The sequence below is a fragment of the Populus nigra genome, chromosome 14 (assembly GCF_951802175.1).
Source record: "Populus nigra chromosome 14, ddPopNigr1.1, whole genome shotgun sequence".
NCBI lineage: Eukaryota > Viridiplantae > Streptophyta > Magnoliopsida > Malpighiales > Salicaceae > Populus > Populus nigra.
In genome coordinates, this window is record NC_084865.1 from 11,562,929 (window position 1) to 11,579,023 (window position 16,095).

The 16,095-nt window shown below is 29.9% G+C and overlaps 2 protein-coding genes across 3 annotated transcripts; one reads left to right on the forward strand and one right to left on the reverse strand.

Moving 5' to 3' along the window:
- The first annotated feature begins 6,088 nt into the window (after positions 1-6,088).
- LOC133672955 (uncharacterized membrane protein At3g27390) lies at positions 6,089-10,827 on the forward strand. 2 transcript variants are annotated; one of them, XM_062093528.1, is made up of 10 exons: positions 6,089-6,395; positions 6,497-6,631; positions 6,802-6,910; positions 7,083-7,284; positions 7,393-7,526; positions 7,878-8,166; positions 8,245-8,351; positions 8,473-8,638; positions 9,456-9,904; positions 10,495-10,827. In XM_062093528.1, exons 2-10 carry the CDS (start codon positions 6,541-6,543, stop codon positions 10,646-10,648), a joined length of 1,701 nt encoding a protein of 566 aa, XP_061949512.1. In that variant the 5' UTR covers positions 6,089-6,395; positions 6,497-6,540; the 3' UTR covers positions 10,649-10,827. The 2 variants fall into 2 exon arrangements, with proteins under 2 accessions (XP_061949512.1, XP_061949513.1); XM_062093529.1 differs by having other exon boundaries at positions 6,089-6,381.
- Positions 10,828-13,842: 3,015 nt separating this feature from the next.
- On the reverse strand, positions 13,843-15,520 carry LOC133672666 (cyclin-dependent kinase inhibitor 1-like). Its single transcript, XM_062093147.1, has 4 exons — positions 14,845-15,520; positions 14,673-14,728; positions 14,302-14,502; positions 13,843-14,141 (listed from the first exon to the last, which is right to left on the reverse strand). Exons 1-4 carry the CDS (start codon positions 15,175-15,177, stop codon positions 14,072-14,074), a joined length of 660 nt encoding a protein of 219 aa, XP_061949131.1. The 5' UTR covers positions 15,178-15,520; the 3' UTR covers positions 13,843-14,071.
- Positions 15,521-16,095: the final 575 nt, after the last annotated feature.

Genomic DNA, 16,095 nt, shown 5'->3' on the forward strand with positions numbered 1-16,095 from the left:
ACGGATTACATATTATTTTATTATCTGTCAAAAGACATTGCCTTGGCTTAGATGCCCACTATATTGCTTTAAATAATGCAAGTAGAGAAGTTATATGATTCTTTTGTTTTTAATAATGGTTAGAAGTATTCTGATTTAATATATTTTTTATTTGAAAATATATTAAAATAATATTTTCTTAATTTTTAAAAATAATTTTTGGTGTCAGCACATAAAAACAATTTAAAAATATATAAAAAAATTAAACAAAAAAATATAATTCTTAAATATTACCTGGTGAAGTTTCCACCTGTCTCACCAAACGAATGGCAAATTTATTGAATAAAGTATTAATTAAGTGTCCCAAAGTCCCCCATTAAAGAATAATATCGTTGTTTAACGTATATACTCACCATGCAAGCTCTTATAGATAGCATGGACATATCTTTATAGGACAATATTCAAATTAAAATTTATTTTTATTTAGTTGTTTCATAATTAAAAAAAGATATTTGTATGCAAGGCAAAAATTTAAATTATGAAGAAAAACAAATTGCTACATAAATTATTCTTTTCTTATTCATGCACTTTTTTTATTTGACTAAAACATGTTTTTTTTTTTATTATTAGCAGCATGTTCTTTGAATAAGAAAAAAAAAGGCAATTAAAATATTTTTTTGTAAAATTTTTAATAATATAAAATAATTAGGAAAAATATATCCCTTCAATCTAAACTCCATTTTATTCATGCATTTCTTTTTTATTTTAACAAAAACATGTTTTTTTTAATTGGAAGCATTGTTTTAAATAAAACATTCACCATGATTTGAAAAAAGAGTTTTAATAATTTATATTAAAAACCATGTCCCAATACAATTGAAAACAAAATAGAATAACTAATAAGATAAAATTATGTAAACAATTATAATAAAAAATATCAAAATAAAAATTTTATTTTCATTGAATATTCATGAACACATTAGAATTTTTATATATTAGGTTTGTATATAATAAATAATGAAATGATTGCTAATGTTATCACAAAAATCTATAATCTTATTTTAAAACTATGAATAAATTGAATAATATTTTAAATATAATTATAATTAATTTAATTATAGTGAATTTTAATTTAAAAAAAACAATTCTAATAAAAAGCTAAAGGACAATATAAAAAGAGTCCAAGCACATAACTTCTTGGCTAATAAAAAACTAAGTGGAAAATAATTTTTGTTTGTTTAATTAGTAAACAACACATCATTTGCTCTATTTTTTTAATAGAAATAGACAACATATCATCTATATTGACAAATGATGTGCATTTACAAGTTTAAATTTTAGCTTCAATCCTATTTTCAATTATTTTTTACTTGTAAACATTAAAGAAACATCTTAAGAATTTTATTAAATCCATTTAATCTTAAAATACCTTTTAATTGTTCCAAAACCCAAAATTAAATTGAAGAAAAATATTTCAAGTCCTAATCTATTTTTTCTAGCAAGCTAAACTTCTAAAACACCTTAATAACTTTTTTCTCACTACTAAGACAAAGATCAGTTTTTTTATAGTTAGAAAATAATCAACTATCCTCTTTCTCTTTCCTTCACTTTTTTTTATGAATTTCTCTCTTTTTTCTTAAAATTTAGGGACTAAAACATTAAAAAAAATGAAATTTAGGACCTAAACATAGAAGCATAAAACCAAAGGGATCAAAATGCATAAATGGATCACATTAGTTTAGGACTTAAACATAAAATTCAGATGCTTTTTTAGATGAAAATGAATATTTTCATGCGATAATGAAAAAGGCTCCACTTAGTTTTTTGTTTTTAATTTGGTTTTTTTTCTTTTAATTGTTTTTATACTATACATTTAAATCATATTTCATTTAATTGACCTCTAATTGAAATTTAAAATTTTATTTGAAATTGTAAGAATATACTTAAAAAAAATATGAAGACAAAAAATTACCAACCTAACTTGCAAGGATTAAACTAAAAAAGAATTACACCCTTTTTAAACTATGTCATCCACAATGATTTTAGGAAAATACACGTTAATAAACAATAAAAAAAAGATATTTTATTAGTTGTATTGTATAATATAAATTCATCATAAAATTATAAAATATCTCATAGGTATTTTAGATAAAAAAAGCCACTTTGACTAGAAGCAAGAAGTCCTAGAAAATATCCAAGAAATATTACCTAAAAACTAAATTGCATAGGTTAGTTACTATAGGAGTTATCATTGCTCAACCACAAACAAAACATTACAGATGATACTGTAATTTTTTTTATAATTATTTTCTAATTAAAGGATGATTACTTTTGAATTCTTAGTCTATAGTGAAATTAAAAGAAAGGAGACTAGAATGAAAAATAAACTAAACATGAATGTTGTGCTAGAAGTTTCAAGAAAGATATATTTTGGCCCTCAAACTTTAAAAATAAGGCATATTATACAATTTCGGTACCTCAATATTTTTTCAATTCAATTTTGGTACAAAAAGTTCATTTCTATTATTTTTAGTCCCTGATTGACAGAGAGGAGAGAGAGAGAGATCATCGGATTTCCATGGCAGAGAGCGAAAAATATCATTGACATTGATTTAGGCAACTAAAACGGTTAATAGTTGTGTCAAATGGTTTCATTTGATGAGAGGAGTTTATATTGAATTTTTTTTATTTTTAAAATTCATGATAAAACAAATTTGAATTCAAGTAGATTTTAGATTTTGCGATGGGTTTTGGATTTTTTTAAGGTTATTGATAGATTTATCATGGCTCTTAAGGTTTATTTAGATGTTTTAGGTCAAAATTGTTTGAAAAATAGGTGTTTGGATAAAAAAATCTTAAGCCCTGATTTTCTGGCCACTATGATGCCCAAAATCTGAGCAAATTTAAACGATACTTTGTTTGAGTTATTTTTTTTTAAAAAAATCATTTGTCCCAAATGCAGCAAAAACAATTAAGGGCCTAGTCACACATGCCTTAACAAAATGGGTAAGGCGGGATTGCCTGGCTTGCTAAGCCTGGCAACACCTAACCTTTGTTTTTGTAATTTTCTTTTTAATTAAAGCTTCTTTTTATATGTATTTTTCAATTTTTTTTGTATATATTTAGATCAATACTCCTTCTCTTTTTATTTATTTTAGTGAGCCTCTTTTTAAATTTTAGTTAATTTTTGGTTATGTATTTAATTTTTGAAAAGGTTTTTCTGATTCATCTATAATTTTTTTTAATCTTTTGTATAGATGAACTTTATTTTTTAAAATAATTTTTTTTATTTTTAGATAATATTTCTAATATGTGTAGCCTTGCAAGTATTTTTTTTGTCCCATTTTATTTTATTCAATCAATCAATTTAATATGTGTGTCTATTTCTATTATTGTTTGATTTAATAAAAAAATTAATTTAATAAACAAATTTAGCAAATACAACTAGGTTAATACCCTGTCTTGCGAGATTAAATATCTTGATCTACACATATTATTCAATTTTTCTAGTTTTGTTTTTAGTTATTGCTTATGGTTTTGTTTTCTATTTATTAACAAATATAGTTTTTAATTTATTTAATTGCATGTATACATAAATTTTTTTAATTTTCACTTATAATTTTTTTAACTATAAAATCATGTTAAAAAAGTTTTTTTATAAAATCTTTTGTTAAAAAAAATATAACTCAGAATGAAACACGGGTAAATATATTGTAAGTCACCATTAAACATGCTCACTAATTGCTAATTTGTTTTTTAATGTTCTTTAATTGTTTATTAAAAAATTACTGACATGATTATTAGAATGGTGTACATTTGGTTGCAGGACTTGACCATCCAAGTTAAATGATCCCTCGACCATCATAGCTAAATCAATCCACCACCACAATAACCAGATTATCTAACATTCACCATAACCAATCGATCATAATTATAACAACATAATATTAATTAAATGACCATTTGTTTTTCAGAAAATATCTTTTTGAATTTTTTTATACTTGACCATATTTAGAATTCATTTTCTAGTCAAATAAAAAAATTAAGTTTTAGAGAGGAATAAATATTTTTATAATTTATAAAAAGAAAAAAAATACTTTTCATATTGAAGGATTCAAAATAAAAAACTAAAATGGAACACCAGTTCATTATTATTTTATAAATATATACTTTAAAGTATACAATCTTATTGAAAAATAAATTAATAATACATTTATAGGTAGAAAATTATATATTAAGATATATCAATATGTAATATATAGAAATTACATCAATTTAATATATTATTGCATATAATATTTTTATTATATAATATTGCTACAAAAATACATTATAATACACCAAGATGATATATTATAATATTCATTAATATTTCATCACATTAACTATACTATAGAAAAATTAAAATTTAACTTTTTTCAAACTAGAAAGAAAATGTTTGATAATAGTATTACTATTTTTTAAAAAATAAGAACTTAAAAATATTTATTTTTCATAATACAATCATATATATATATATATATAAACTATTTTTTTAAAATCTATTTTCTAAAAATTTTTACTATATGCTAGAAAAAAAGGTCTTTCATTGTACCCCTACACCCACATGCACAATGAAAATTATAGTTACTAAGGTTTACTTTGGCCCTTATAGTTTTTATTTCTTTTAATTTGATCCCTAGAATTTTATGCTTATACATTTAGTCCTCAAATTCATTTTCATCACTTTTTAATCTATATGTTATTAGAGACGAGAAAGAAAATTGATGAAAAATAAAAGGAGAGAGAGAATTCAAATTATCACAACCTAACTATTAAAAAATAATAATCTTACTATTGATGTGTTTGTTTTAGAAAACTGACATAGATAAAAATAACATGAAAAAAACAATAAATATAAACAATATAGAATTATGCTAAATAGAGTCACCATAAAAAAACTCTAATTTAAAAATTTATTATTAAATATTTTATTTTCAAGTAGTCTCTTGAAATATAAATTAAACAATCCTACTTATACTAATCCTAGATCTAAACTAAATAACAAAAAAATTAACTTTTCCTAAAAATCCTCCAGCATACATTAGTCTTCTCGGTTTGAAAACAACTCATTCTTGAGTTGAAATTATTTTTATTTTGATCTCGTGGATATCAAATAAAGACTCTCAAATCTTTGTTTTTAGTGTATAATAATTTTAAATATCAACTTTAATTCTTTTATGATAAATTTTGTATAATTTTTTTTTCAAACGTATAATAATTTTAGATATCAATTGATAATGAATTCTCTTCCACTACATTCTAAAGTAATAAATTACAAGCCTTAACCTTGTTTCATCAATATGTGTTGTATCTATATTTTTGAAATTCCAGAGAATATTTATTTTAATTATAAAAATAATGTTGTTAATAAAAAAAATATTGTTAACAAAAAAAACTAAATAAAGAATATAAATTTCAATTTAAGAAATGCATTTTCTCTTATTAAATTTAAAATCTTCAAATTCATAAAAAATAGTTATTTTAATTATTATATAATTAAATAAAAAATTAGCTTTAAAATTGTTGATGACACTGTGTTGATACAAAATATATTTTATTTATAAAAAACGCTTTTCATATAGTTAATTTATGTGTTTGGTATTATAATTTATGTGCTGTTTTAAAATATTTTTTATTTAAAAATATATTAAAATGATTTTTTATATTTTTTTAACATTAACATATAAAAACTATAAAAAATATTAATTTAATATAAAATTAAACACACTTTAAATTACAGAAGCACGCTGACAAACAGTCACGCACACAAGATAGAGTTAGCAAGATAACGTGGCAAGATATGAGCAGTTCAAATCCCACGAAGTTCTATTTCTTTCCATTTGCCAAGTACTATGTTTGGTTTGTACTCGACTTTTAAGGGGAAATAACACGTGTATCTGCCTATTCTAATACTTCATAGGGTGTGGTTATAGTTATTTTTTGAATATTTTATATTAAATAATTTTTTTAAAAGAAATTTATTTATATATATTAAAAAACATAAAAAATTAAATTATAATCTTTTTTAAAATTTTGAATTTTAGCAAAACTGCGTCACTCCCAAACGGGTGCCCCATATGATTTTCAAAGCACCAAAAAACTAAGGTGGAGCAGGTGTTAATAGCAATAATGCAAATAGCAAGTATGCCTTCATGGCGTTGACGTCATTGCATGCCTCATCACCCTGGACGAAAAAACCAGAAAAACTGCCACAGCTTTCTCATGTTCTGCTTCGCATTTGACGATGTCTTTGACTTTTTTTGGGGGCGGTTTTGTGTGTTGATTTCTTTCCTTTGTCTCTTCTTGCAAGAAACCTTGTCTTTCTCTCTTTTAATAGTTTCTCAACACAGGAGTCTTGTGGTATGGTTTTAAAGGTTGTGCCTTTTTTCTCGTTTAACTACTATAATTGGCTTGTGCTGAGAATATTTTTTTCCTGGGCTTATAACAAGCTTTTCAATTCCTTTTTGGGTTACAGCCATTTCCTATCGGTTTGCTTTCCTGTTTCCGTGGAATTCTGGTATGGGAAAGTCAAACAATCTCCATGGTTGGTTAAGGTTTCTCTATGTGATTTTTGCCTTCTGCTCAGCTTTCTTCCTGGGAGCTCTTAAAGGTACCATAAGTTTGTTTATTTATTTTGTAAAACTGGATTTAGGTTCTCTTTAGGGGAAAAGAGGTTCGGTTTTGGTGTGTTCGATTACATGCAAGTTCTAGTTTTGAATGTTTATTTTAAAGTTTACATGTGAATTTGATGATGGGGTTTTGGGATTTGTATTGAATCAGGACTGTTGGTGGGGCCTATTGCTGCTTCTGTACTAATATTAGGGAATGGTGCAGTAATTCTGGGAATGTTTCCTCCACATATTTCCTGGACATTCTACACCCTTGTGAAGTAACTTACTCAGAATCTTCCATTTTAAGAAATTTCAAATATATTGCTCCTTTGGTAGTGTTTTTTACGTTGTAGAATATTGGATTCTGTTTATTTGGTTCTAAGTTTTTTTTTTAACTTCTCTTTTCCCTTAAGATTTTATGTTGATTTTTGCAATATTTGGTATCTGAAGGACAGATAGGTTTGATATACCTCTTAAAGTGGCCCTCTTGGTTGCTTTGCCTGCTTTATTTGGTATATGGCTGGGTTTAAGCATAGCTGGGACAGTTCTTGTGGGACTGGGGTATGGGTTTTTTGCTCCCTGGATTGCGAGTTTTGAGGCCTTTAGGCATGATGACGATGATGAGTTCAAGACATTATACCACTGTGTTGTGGTAAGTTGTTAGTTATCGCATTAATGCCATCTTCATGTCTTGTTTTAGTCCTCATTGCTTGATATTTAAAGTGCCTGTTTTTGTTAACTAAATTTTATGAACATTTAGGATGGAACTTGGGGAATTATTAAAGGCAGCTGTACTGTAGTTACAGATTTTGCAGATATTTGCTGCCATTCTTACCCCCTCTATTTGAAGGAGTTGCGAGAATCCTCTGCTTCAAATGAAATTCGAACTCTTAGGTAATAATATTGTTTTTAATAGTGATATCTTTCATAACTATGTTGCTTTCTGAGTTCTGCTCAACGATGTATTCTGTACTGCTTTCGTTTTGATTTACTGGGTTGTCTGGACTTGTACATAATGAACATAGCAATTCAATTTCAAGATTTTCGTTGCATGGTTCTCAAATAAAGATAATTGATCATTCTATCATTTGAGTTGAATAGTTATTGTACTGTGTATAAATGAAGTCTGCTCTATTTGCTAGTTAGAACCCGAATCAACATAGAAAATGAGATTGGAATCTTCTTTGCTATTGTTGAGTTCATTAATTTTTACCAAGTCATCACTCTTATAACACTGTCTTGTAGGTTAATTCATGTGCCTGGATGTATCATTGCTGGGCTGGTGGGGCTAATAGTGGATGTTCCTCTCTTTGCTGCAATTGCTATAATTAAGAGTCCATACATGCTGTTCAAGGGCTGGTATCGACTGCTACATGATCTAATTGGCCGAGAGGGCCCGTTTCTCGAAACAGCTTGCATTCCTATTGCTGGCTTGACAATCCTTTTGTGGCCACTAGTTGTTGTTGGGAGCATCTTGGTGACCATTTTCTCAAGCATTTTCATTGGATTGTATGCATCAGTTATATTATATCAGGTTGGTTCATAGTTCAATGTATTTGTAGTTTGTCATCCATCAATAACGAGCTTACCGTTATCATTCTGATGGATGCAGGAAAGATCTTTCTGGCGAGCTGTGGCTTATGTGATTGCAATGGTTGCGGAATTCGACGAGTATACAAATGACAGACTTTATCTCAGAGAGGGAACTTTCCTTCCAAAGTAATCCTTTTTCCTTATCATTCTCAAATTTGTGGATTTCCAGCTTAAACCAATACTTCTACAACTTTGTTATTTTGTGATGTCATATTTTAACTTTCAAAATCACGTTTCCTGCATCCAGGCCCAAATATCAAAAGAAAGGGACCTCTCACTCATCTGAGCTTTCTGTCGGAGGAAGCCTTGCCAAATTTAGTTCTGTTCATGTAGAGGCTCCTGCGATGCTTGTGCCAAGCTTTGCACATTCAAAATCAGTTAGGGAGACAGTACAAGAAGTGAAAATGGTTCAGGTATTATTTTTCTGATGCAGCTGTACGCTGCCCTTTGCTTGAAATTGTTATGTGAGCAATTAAATGAGAGTTTAATCAGCAGAAATATCCTGTCCTTCATTTTTGAAGTCGTCATTTTCCTTGTGCTTATGCGATGGTGAATTTACAATTAGATGTAGTTGCTGCCGTATGTGGAGCAGTCGTTTATATCATAGGCACTTTGATTTTAACTCCAAGGCAGTCTGGACTTGAGGCTGATCGGCAGCTAGATTATGGTTTTCCCCATATGCAAATTAACAAGTGGAGTGGTGCACCAAAGGATTTAAATAGGAACAGATTTATGAATTTCCTAGATGTTTGGAAATATAGGAAGATAGGCTACTTGGTTTAAAGAGTAGTGAAGATTCAGTACATGCAATTTGGTGGCCTGCTATATCTTGACGACCTCTTTTACTGATTGGTTTATGGTTATGTTGGTTGATGTAAATGGATGGATTAGCATTGTTTTGTTTGTAGCATGTGAGATTGAAGAATTTGACTAGAAAGCAGGAATTTTTTTAGGAAAAACATAATTGAATTGCCGTAAGTTTCAATCAAATAAAAGAATATAGGAATTCAATGTTGGGGTTCTTAAACCAACAGGAGCGACTGATCATTTCACTAAAACTATAGGGTATAAATAGTATTTTATTCCCTAAAATAATACCAATGAGGCGAAGTTAGTAAGGTGTTTTTCTAAGGTTTTTTCTGCTGCCAAGTAATCAAACTCACCACATGTTCTCTTTAGATAATTAGATGCACGTACAAGTTTATGATGTTTGGCTCTAAATGCTTACAGGTATGGGGAGTAATGATGAGATCATGCGAAATGAGGGGCAGGGATCTTTTGGATTCTGGTGCCATAACACTGGCTGACCTCAGTAACTATTTGAAGGCCAGGGGTGGCAATGAAGCATCCGTTATAAGTGTTGGCTTGCCTTGTTATTCATTTTTGCAATCCCTCCTGAATTCCATTAAAGCTGGTTCAGATGGTTTTCTGCTTTCCGATGGTACTGAAATAACACATCATAATAGACCAAATGACAAATTGTTCGACTGGTTCTTCCAGCCGCTGATGGTCCTAAAAGAGCAAATAAGGGTCATTAAACTGGAAGAAGGTGAAGAAAGGTTCTTGCAGAGAGTAGTTCTTTATGGAAATGATACACAACGCATGGAGACTTGGGATAATGGCAGTTTGGTGCCTCAAGAGGCTCTGCGAGCTGCTCAAATACAGGGCATCACCAGAAGGTATATCAGTTTCTGCATTCCTCTTTCCAAGTTATTAAAGAAGGAATACATTGCTTTCAATAACCGAGAAAACCTAAAAATCGGGGTGAGAGGTCGGAGCATTCACATGATAGATAAAACGTCAAATTCTCCTATTCATTCTCAGCAATTGAAGGGACATCGCATTATTTTTACATTTCTTTCTTTATCAAGCTCTATTTATTTTTTGATGATAACAATAGACTCTTTTGAAATGCATATCAGAAGAATCCCAATTTTACATTGCTTATTTACCAAGGCCCTTTAACTGCATCATACACACATTTGGATTAGTGATTTTGACTAGACAACAATATAAGAGATTGGTTAGTTCTTTCAACATGTTAAGTTGTGTTTTGTTACTATCTCGAGATCATGAACGGAGATAGTTGGCACAAAGGAGATATGATAATCGCTAAACATATATTTGTTTCTTCTATCCCGGGACATTAACTATACACAATCTTTAACTTGATATGACTAGTTTTCTTCCTTTCTCTTCTGATATTTTGTGTAAAAAACTTGTCACCTTCAGTATTCCATTTGTCTTCTGATAACGAATACATTGGCAGGATGATAGGAATGATTAGAGGTATATCGAAATTTCCCACTTACAGACGGAGATTTCGCCAGGTTGTGAAGGCTTTGATAGCATATTATGCGGAGAAGGAGGGTGTTATGAGATCCAGTTCCATGCGATCAGTAGCAAGCATTGAAAATGTATAGGCCGAAGCTCAACTGTCCCTTTTTGGGTTGTATAAAAGCCCATTTTTTTGTGAATTGCAATGGGTTATTTAAGAAGTACTCTTTACATCGCTGTATAATATTCTCAAAACATCACTCTTGGTGGATTTTGAAAGCCTCCATTAAATTGAAGCCGAGGGCTCTCTTTGCCATCCGCTCCACACATTGTCTTATATGTCAAGTTTTAAGAACCAACTCAGTTCATGCAAGGAATATCCCTGAGAATCAGTCACTGATATTCTGATACCCTCAGCTATTCTTTTCACCCATCATGTTATAAATCTTGCTTCCCAAATGCCCAAGTACACAACGGGTAATGCTTGATATTGCGAAAAAAATAATATTGAGAAAAACCTTCAAAAATAGGTTTCGAATTAAGGTCATGATCTAATGTCATAATCTTCATTAGATTATTCCTTTTTTTTTTACTTGAACGCTCATCAAGTTATTCTTAATGGTCAGCATTTATGGAACATGGAAAATTTTTTTTTGATTGATATTGCATCTTGAGCAAGATGAATTACGAAGCTCCTTGGATTTTACTTGGAAACGTGTTGCTAACAAAACTCGATAGATTACTTGATACTCCTAACATTACGACCTTCTTGAGAGTAAAAAATTCTCAAATCAATTAAAGAAAATAATGGCCCAATAGTTCTTCAGCATGTTAATTAAAAAAACCACTGCTTGTGCAAAATCTTGGGATTGGGGCTACAGGGCTAAAGTTGAATGACAGTATGGTTATAGTTTTTTGTTTTTTTAGAAAACATATTAAAATAATTTTTTAAAAAAATATATTTTTTACATTAACACATCAAAACAATTAAAAAAAACTACAAAATATTAATTTGAAACTTTCTTTTAAAGTTTTAATAAAAAACCGATTCAAAAACAACCACAAACACATAAAAAGTATCCAAGTTAAACGTTAATATGGAAATCCCATCAAATGGCCTTAGCTACCTTTTCTTTTTCTTCTTTTTATTGGTTTTTCCCCCCATAGAAACCCAGTTAGAATTCTAACGGGTAAAGTGTGAACCCCAAAGCAGCAAATGGGGTGTTTGTTGGAGGCACCAGATCCAAGAGAGATGGCCAGCTGCCAGCATCTGCATTCCCTTAGTATTATTATATTATGTGCCCATGTCCACAAAAGATAGTATTTTTTTCCTCCTCTTTGAACGTAAGAGTTACAGTTCAGTGGAGTCCTCCATATTACCAGCAGCATATAAACACTCGTGTAATTGTGGTGCTATGGCGACTGCCCTCAATGCTGTGTATGGTAAGATAAAGAATCTTACCATATATATAATCAAGTAACTAGCTAGGCAGAGAAGGGAATTCATGTCCTTTTAAAAAGATTAAAATCAATATAATTTGGACCTCTGATTTTTATATTTATTTTCCTTTGGATAATGATAGTTTGTACCAGTTTTTGTGTAATAAGATTACATGCCTCCCTCCCCTGCTATGTCTAGGTTATTGTGTTGTCCTTTGACCTGCAAATGGCATCAAAGAATGACGAGGTTGAGACATTCCTCTGTATTTGTATTTTTTTTTATGCATGGGAGAGGACAGGAGACAAATACGGTAGAGACTAGAATATTGGTGGGCGAACAAAAATATAACGTAAAAAAAAGAATGAGATAGTTTATCACAATTATATATATTAACAAAAATTATAAACTATAGTAAAACTTTTTGATCGAGTATGAATCTAAGATAGGATGTGGAAATATTCACTTGCTGCTATATTTAATTTAAGTGAAACCAAATTGAATTTTATAGTATTATTTTTGTTTTTGATCAAATCAAGTAAAAATTAATCCATTTTAAATATGATAAAATTGTTTTTCACGATGATAGTTGTTATAATAATAATAATAATAATAATAATAATAATAATAATTACTAGCGTAATTAAATGATGATATAAGTAATATACGGTGATTTAGTACTTACACAGTATTTTCAGCTTTTTTGCGTGTATGTTTAAGATATTTTTTCTAAATTAGCATGATTAATAATTAGATTGAAAATATTTTTTCAATGTTTTTTTTCCTTGAAAAGAATATGCAAAATGTTTTCTCACAAAACAAACACAAAAAATCCTTAAAAACCACTTTCCTCTTATGTCGGACAATATGAGTTAAAGAACAGTTCAATGACAAGTATTAAGAAAATACCTAAAATTAATTTTCCGTTAGATCTCAATTCCGTACTTTATAAGCCGCCTAATTTACAATTCTAATTTAGTCGGCTCATGACCCTTGACGAGCTAAGAGCTTAACTGAGCTCAAGCTCGACTCGTTTACACTTCCTTGACGAGCTAAAAGATGGTTCGAAGATTGAAATAAATAAAATAAAATAAAATAGAGGCGCCGGATTTATGCCACATTGCTATTCAATAACGGTTCTCATATAATAATATTATTTAAGGATAACGATCATGCTATGTTGGATGACATTTGCATTATTCTTTTTTTTTTTTTTTTTACAAAACTCCTATATTTTCCCCTATTTTCCTTAACACACCCACACGCCCAAGAAAGAAAATCTTGGAAGAAAAAACGCAAACACATGTGGACAAGAAAATGAAAGAACTTTGGAATATTGAAAAGTAAAACAAAGAATATAGAAATTTATTTGGGTGTGTATATATATATATATATATATATATATATATATATATATATATATATATATATATATAAAAGAAGCAATCAAGGATAAGAAAAGCTTTCCATTCTCAACCACGTGTTCGTAACATTGGACGGCAGGCATGGTGCGTGCACTTGCCACCTTCTATCCCAAAACCCACCCACCAAATTACCACACATCGACCCACCCATCTTTTACTTTCATCCTTGTTAAAACAGATATATTTCCGAAATATCCGAAGAAACAAGATCAGAATTGAATTAAATGAATGACGACAAACAAGAGAATTCCCCCCTTCTCTTTCTATTTCTTAATTTGATGCTGAGAAGAAAATCCAAAAGAGGAGAGAGCATCGGACTTACCAGTAAAACAGACACGAAAATTATGGACAGTTGCCCCAAAATGTAAGAATCGAAAACAACAATTCCATCATTAACTTCCCCGAGTGGATCTTTTTTCTTTTTAATTTTTTTTTTTAGTCTTTTTGCTGCAGAGCAAGGAATGAAGGAAGAAAAACAGGAAAGAAGCTTCTCCTTGTTATCACTACCACAGTACAGCACGCGAAGAAACAGATGATCAAACTCAGCTTCTGATCGAATTCTAACTAAATCATAAATATAACAGAGAGAACAAAAAAGAAGAAGCTGTACACAAAACAACAAGGATAGAAAAATAAAAATCATGGAGTTCTAAAAAAAAATAAACATGGCTTAATTAAGCATACGCCATTGTTAATTTCTTTCTTCTTCATGGGTTTAATCTAACCCACTCATAGCGTCCTTCCAACGCCTCATCTTTGTCAAAATCAAAGTTATACCTGCCATGGAAAACCAAAAACAATAATCCCATTTAGTTTTTCTTGTCACCGTAATTTACCGAGTTTTCTTGGAGCAAATAAATCTCAGTGTGCAGACGCCGTGCATGCACAATATGCATGAGTTGAATCTTAGAATTCAGTTGATATCCGTAATCCTTACTTGTCTTTGAAGCGTTGGGGAACAGTTTTCTCAATTTTGCAGAAGAATTTCTCAACCTCTTCATCTGTTATCCTTATCACCGCTGCGGCCGTTGATCTTCGATGGGAATTAGGCTTCTTCAATGGCGCTGGGGTTGCGGTTGAATCCATGTTTTCTGATGTTGATTCTTCCCGGAGAGCGCTTGAAGTCGGTGTTTTCTCTCTGTACATATATATAAAAAAGAAGAAAGATTAAATCAAGAGACTTCACGTATATAAATACGACACCAACTCAACTTAGAGAAAAGGAGTTTCAAACGGAACCAATTTAAATTTTTTTGAATTTCGAGAATTAAATGACATTAAAAACAAAAATAAATATCCCAAACAAACCTTTCCCTACGACTACTACTATAATACATTGACGTTTCTACTTCAACTCTCTCTTCCTGCAAAAGAAATAAATAAAAATAAAAATAATTAAATTAAATTCGAAGCAATTAAAGCTGGACACACTGATAATTAATTCAAGAATTCAAGAACTGAGAATTGATGCAATTCTGACCTCCAGATCTGTGAACTTAATTATCTCATCACATGATCCATTGCTAGAACAACAAGAAGTAGACGACATTAATGAATGATTATCTTCAAAATCATCATCTAAGCTAGGGCTTGAACATCTCTCTTCAGTCACCATCCGGTGACCGGAATTAACATCCAGTGGATATGAAGCTGAATTGTCAGACCTCATTATTACGCGTTCTTGACGACTGCTAGTAACATTACTTCTAACTTTAATAGAGATCTTGATATGTCTTGATCTTTTCTTTGTAGCTCGAGTTCTGGCTTTCACCCCAACTTGAGCGGCGGCGGCGGCGGCGGCGACTTTCACCATTGCAACGTCTTCAATATCTCTAGAGTGTCTTACCAATTGTAATTGAATTTTGTATGCTGATTCTTGACGGAGAGGATTGAGAAAGTGATATTTAAGGGATGGAGAGTGGTGGTGGTACAGAGCCAGTTAACACTGACGGGGGGGATTTGTAACGGGGAAATTGACGGCGCCGTTATGGGGATGGATAGGCCGTTGGGAGAATGAACCGAATTATAGGCGAATTAAGGAGAGGCACGTGGGGGAGTGCAGGTTAGGGAAGGAGAGTAATGATTGAGGTTAAAAAAGAAGTGGAGTTCGTACGGTTGAAATAGAAAGAAATGGCCTAAATGAATAGCAGGGGAAGCGTGCGGTTGGTGTGGCAACTTTAGCGTGTGTGGCACTTTTATAGTTTTTGCAAATGAGGTTAGAAAAAATGATGTTTTTTTTTTTAAAAAAATATTTTAGTTATGATTTAATTTTTTTAAAAAGATACATGTTTGATTAAAAATATTATGTGATGAATTTTGCATGTAAAATAGATAAATAAATCATTTTATCTTTTATAAAATCAAAATTTAAAACACATTTATATATAAAATCTAGTAAAAAAAAAAACATAAACTATTACAACGAAGATGCCTATCTAGTGAGGAGCTGGTCTTAAGCATTCTTTTTGCTTGTTTATGTTGTTAGTTTTGCTGCAGATCAACTCACCTGTATTTTGTTGCGGATAAGATTAGAAGCTATTTAAAAAAAAACAAAAAGAATCAAGATAAATATTAAAAAAATAAAAAATTTGAAATAAGGATAAAAGGGATTTTTTTTTAATTAAAACCACTTATATTTTTTAGCATTTTCTTTCAAGAATATTTATTATTTTTTTAAAAAAGCTCACCAAAATCATAAAAGCAAGTTTTTATTAAAAATTAATATTTTAAT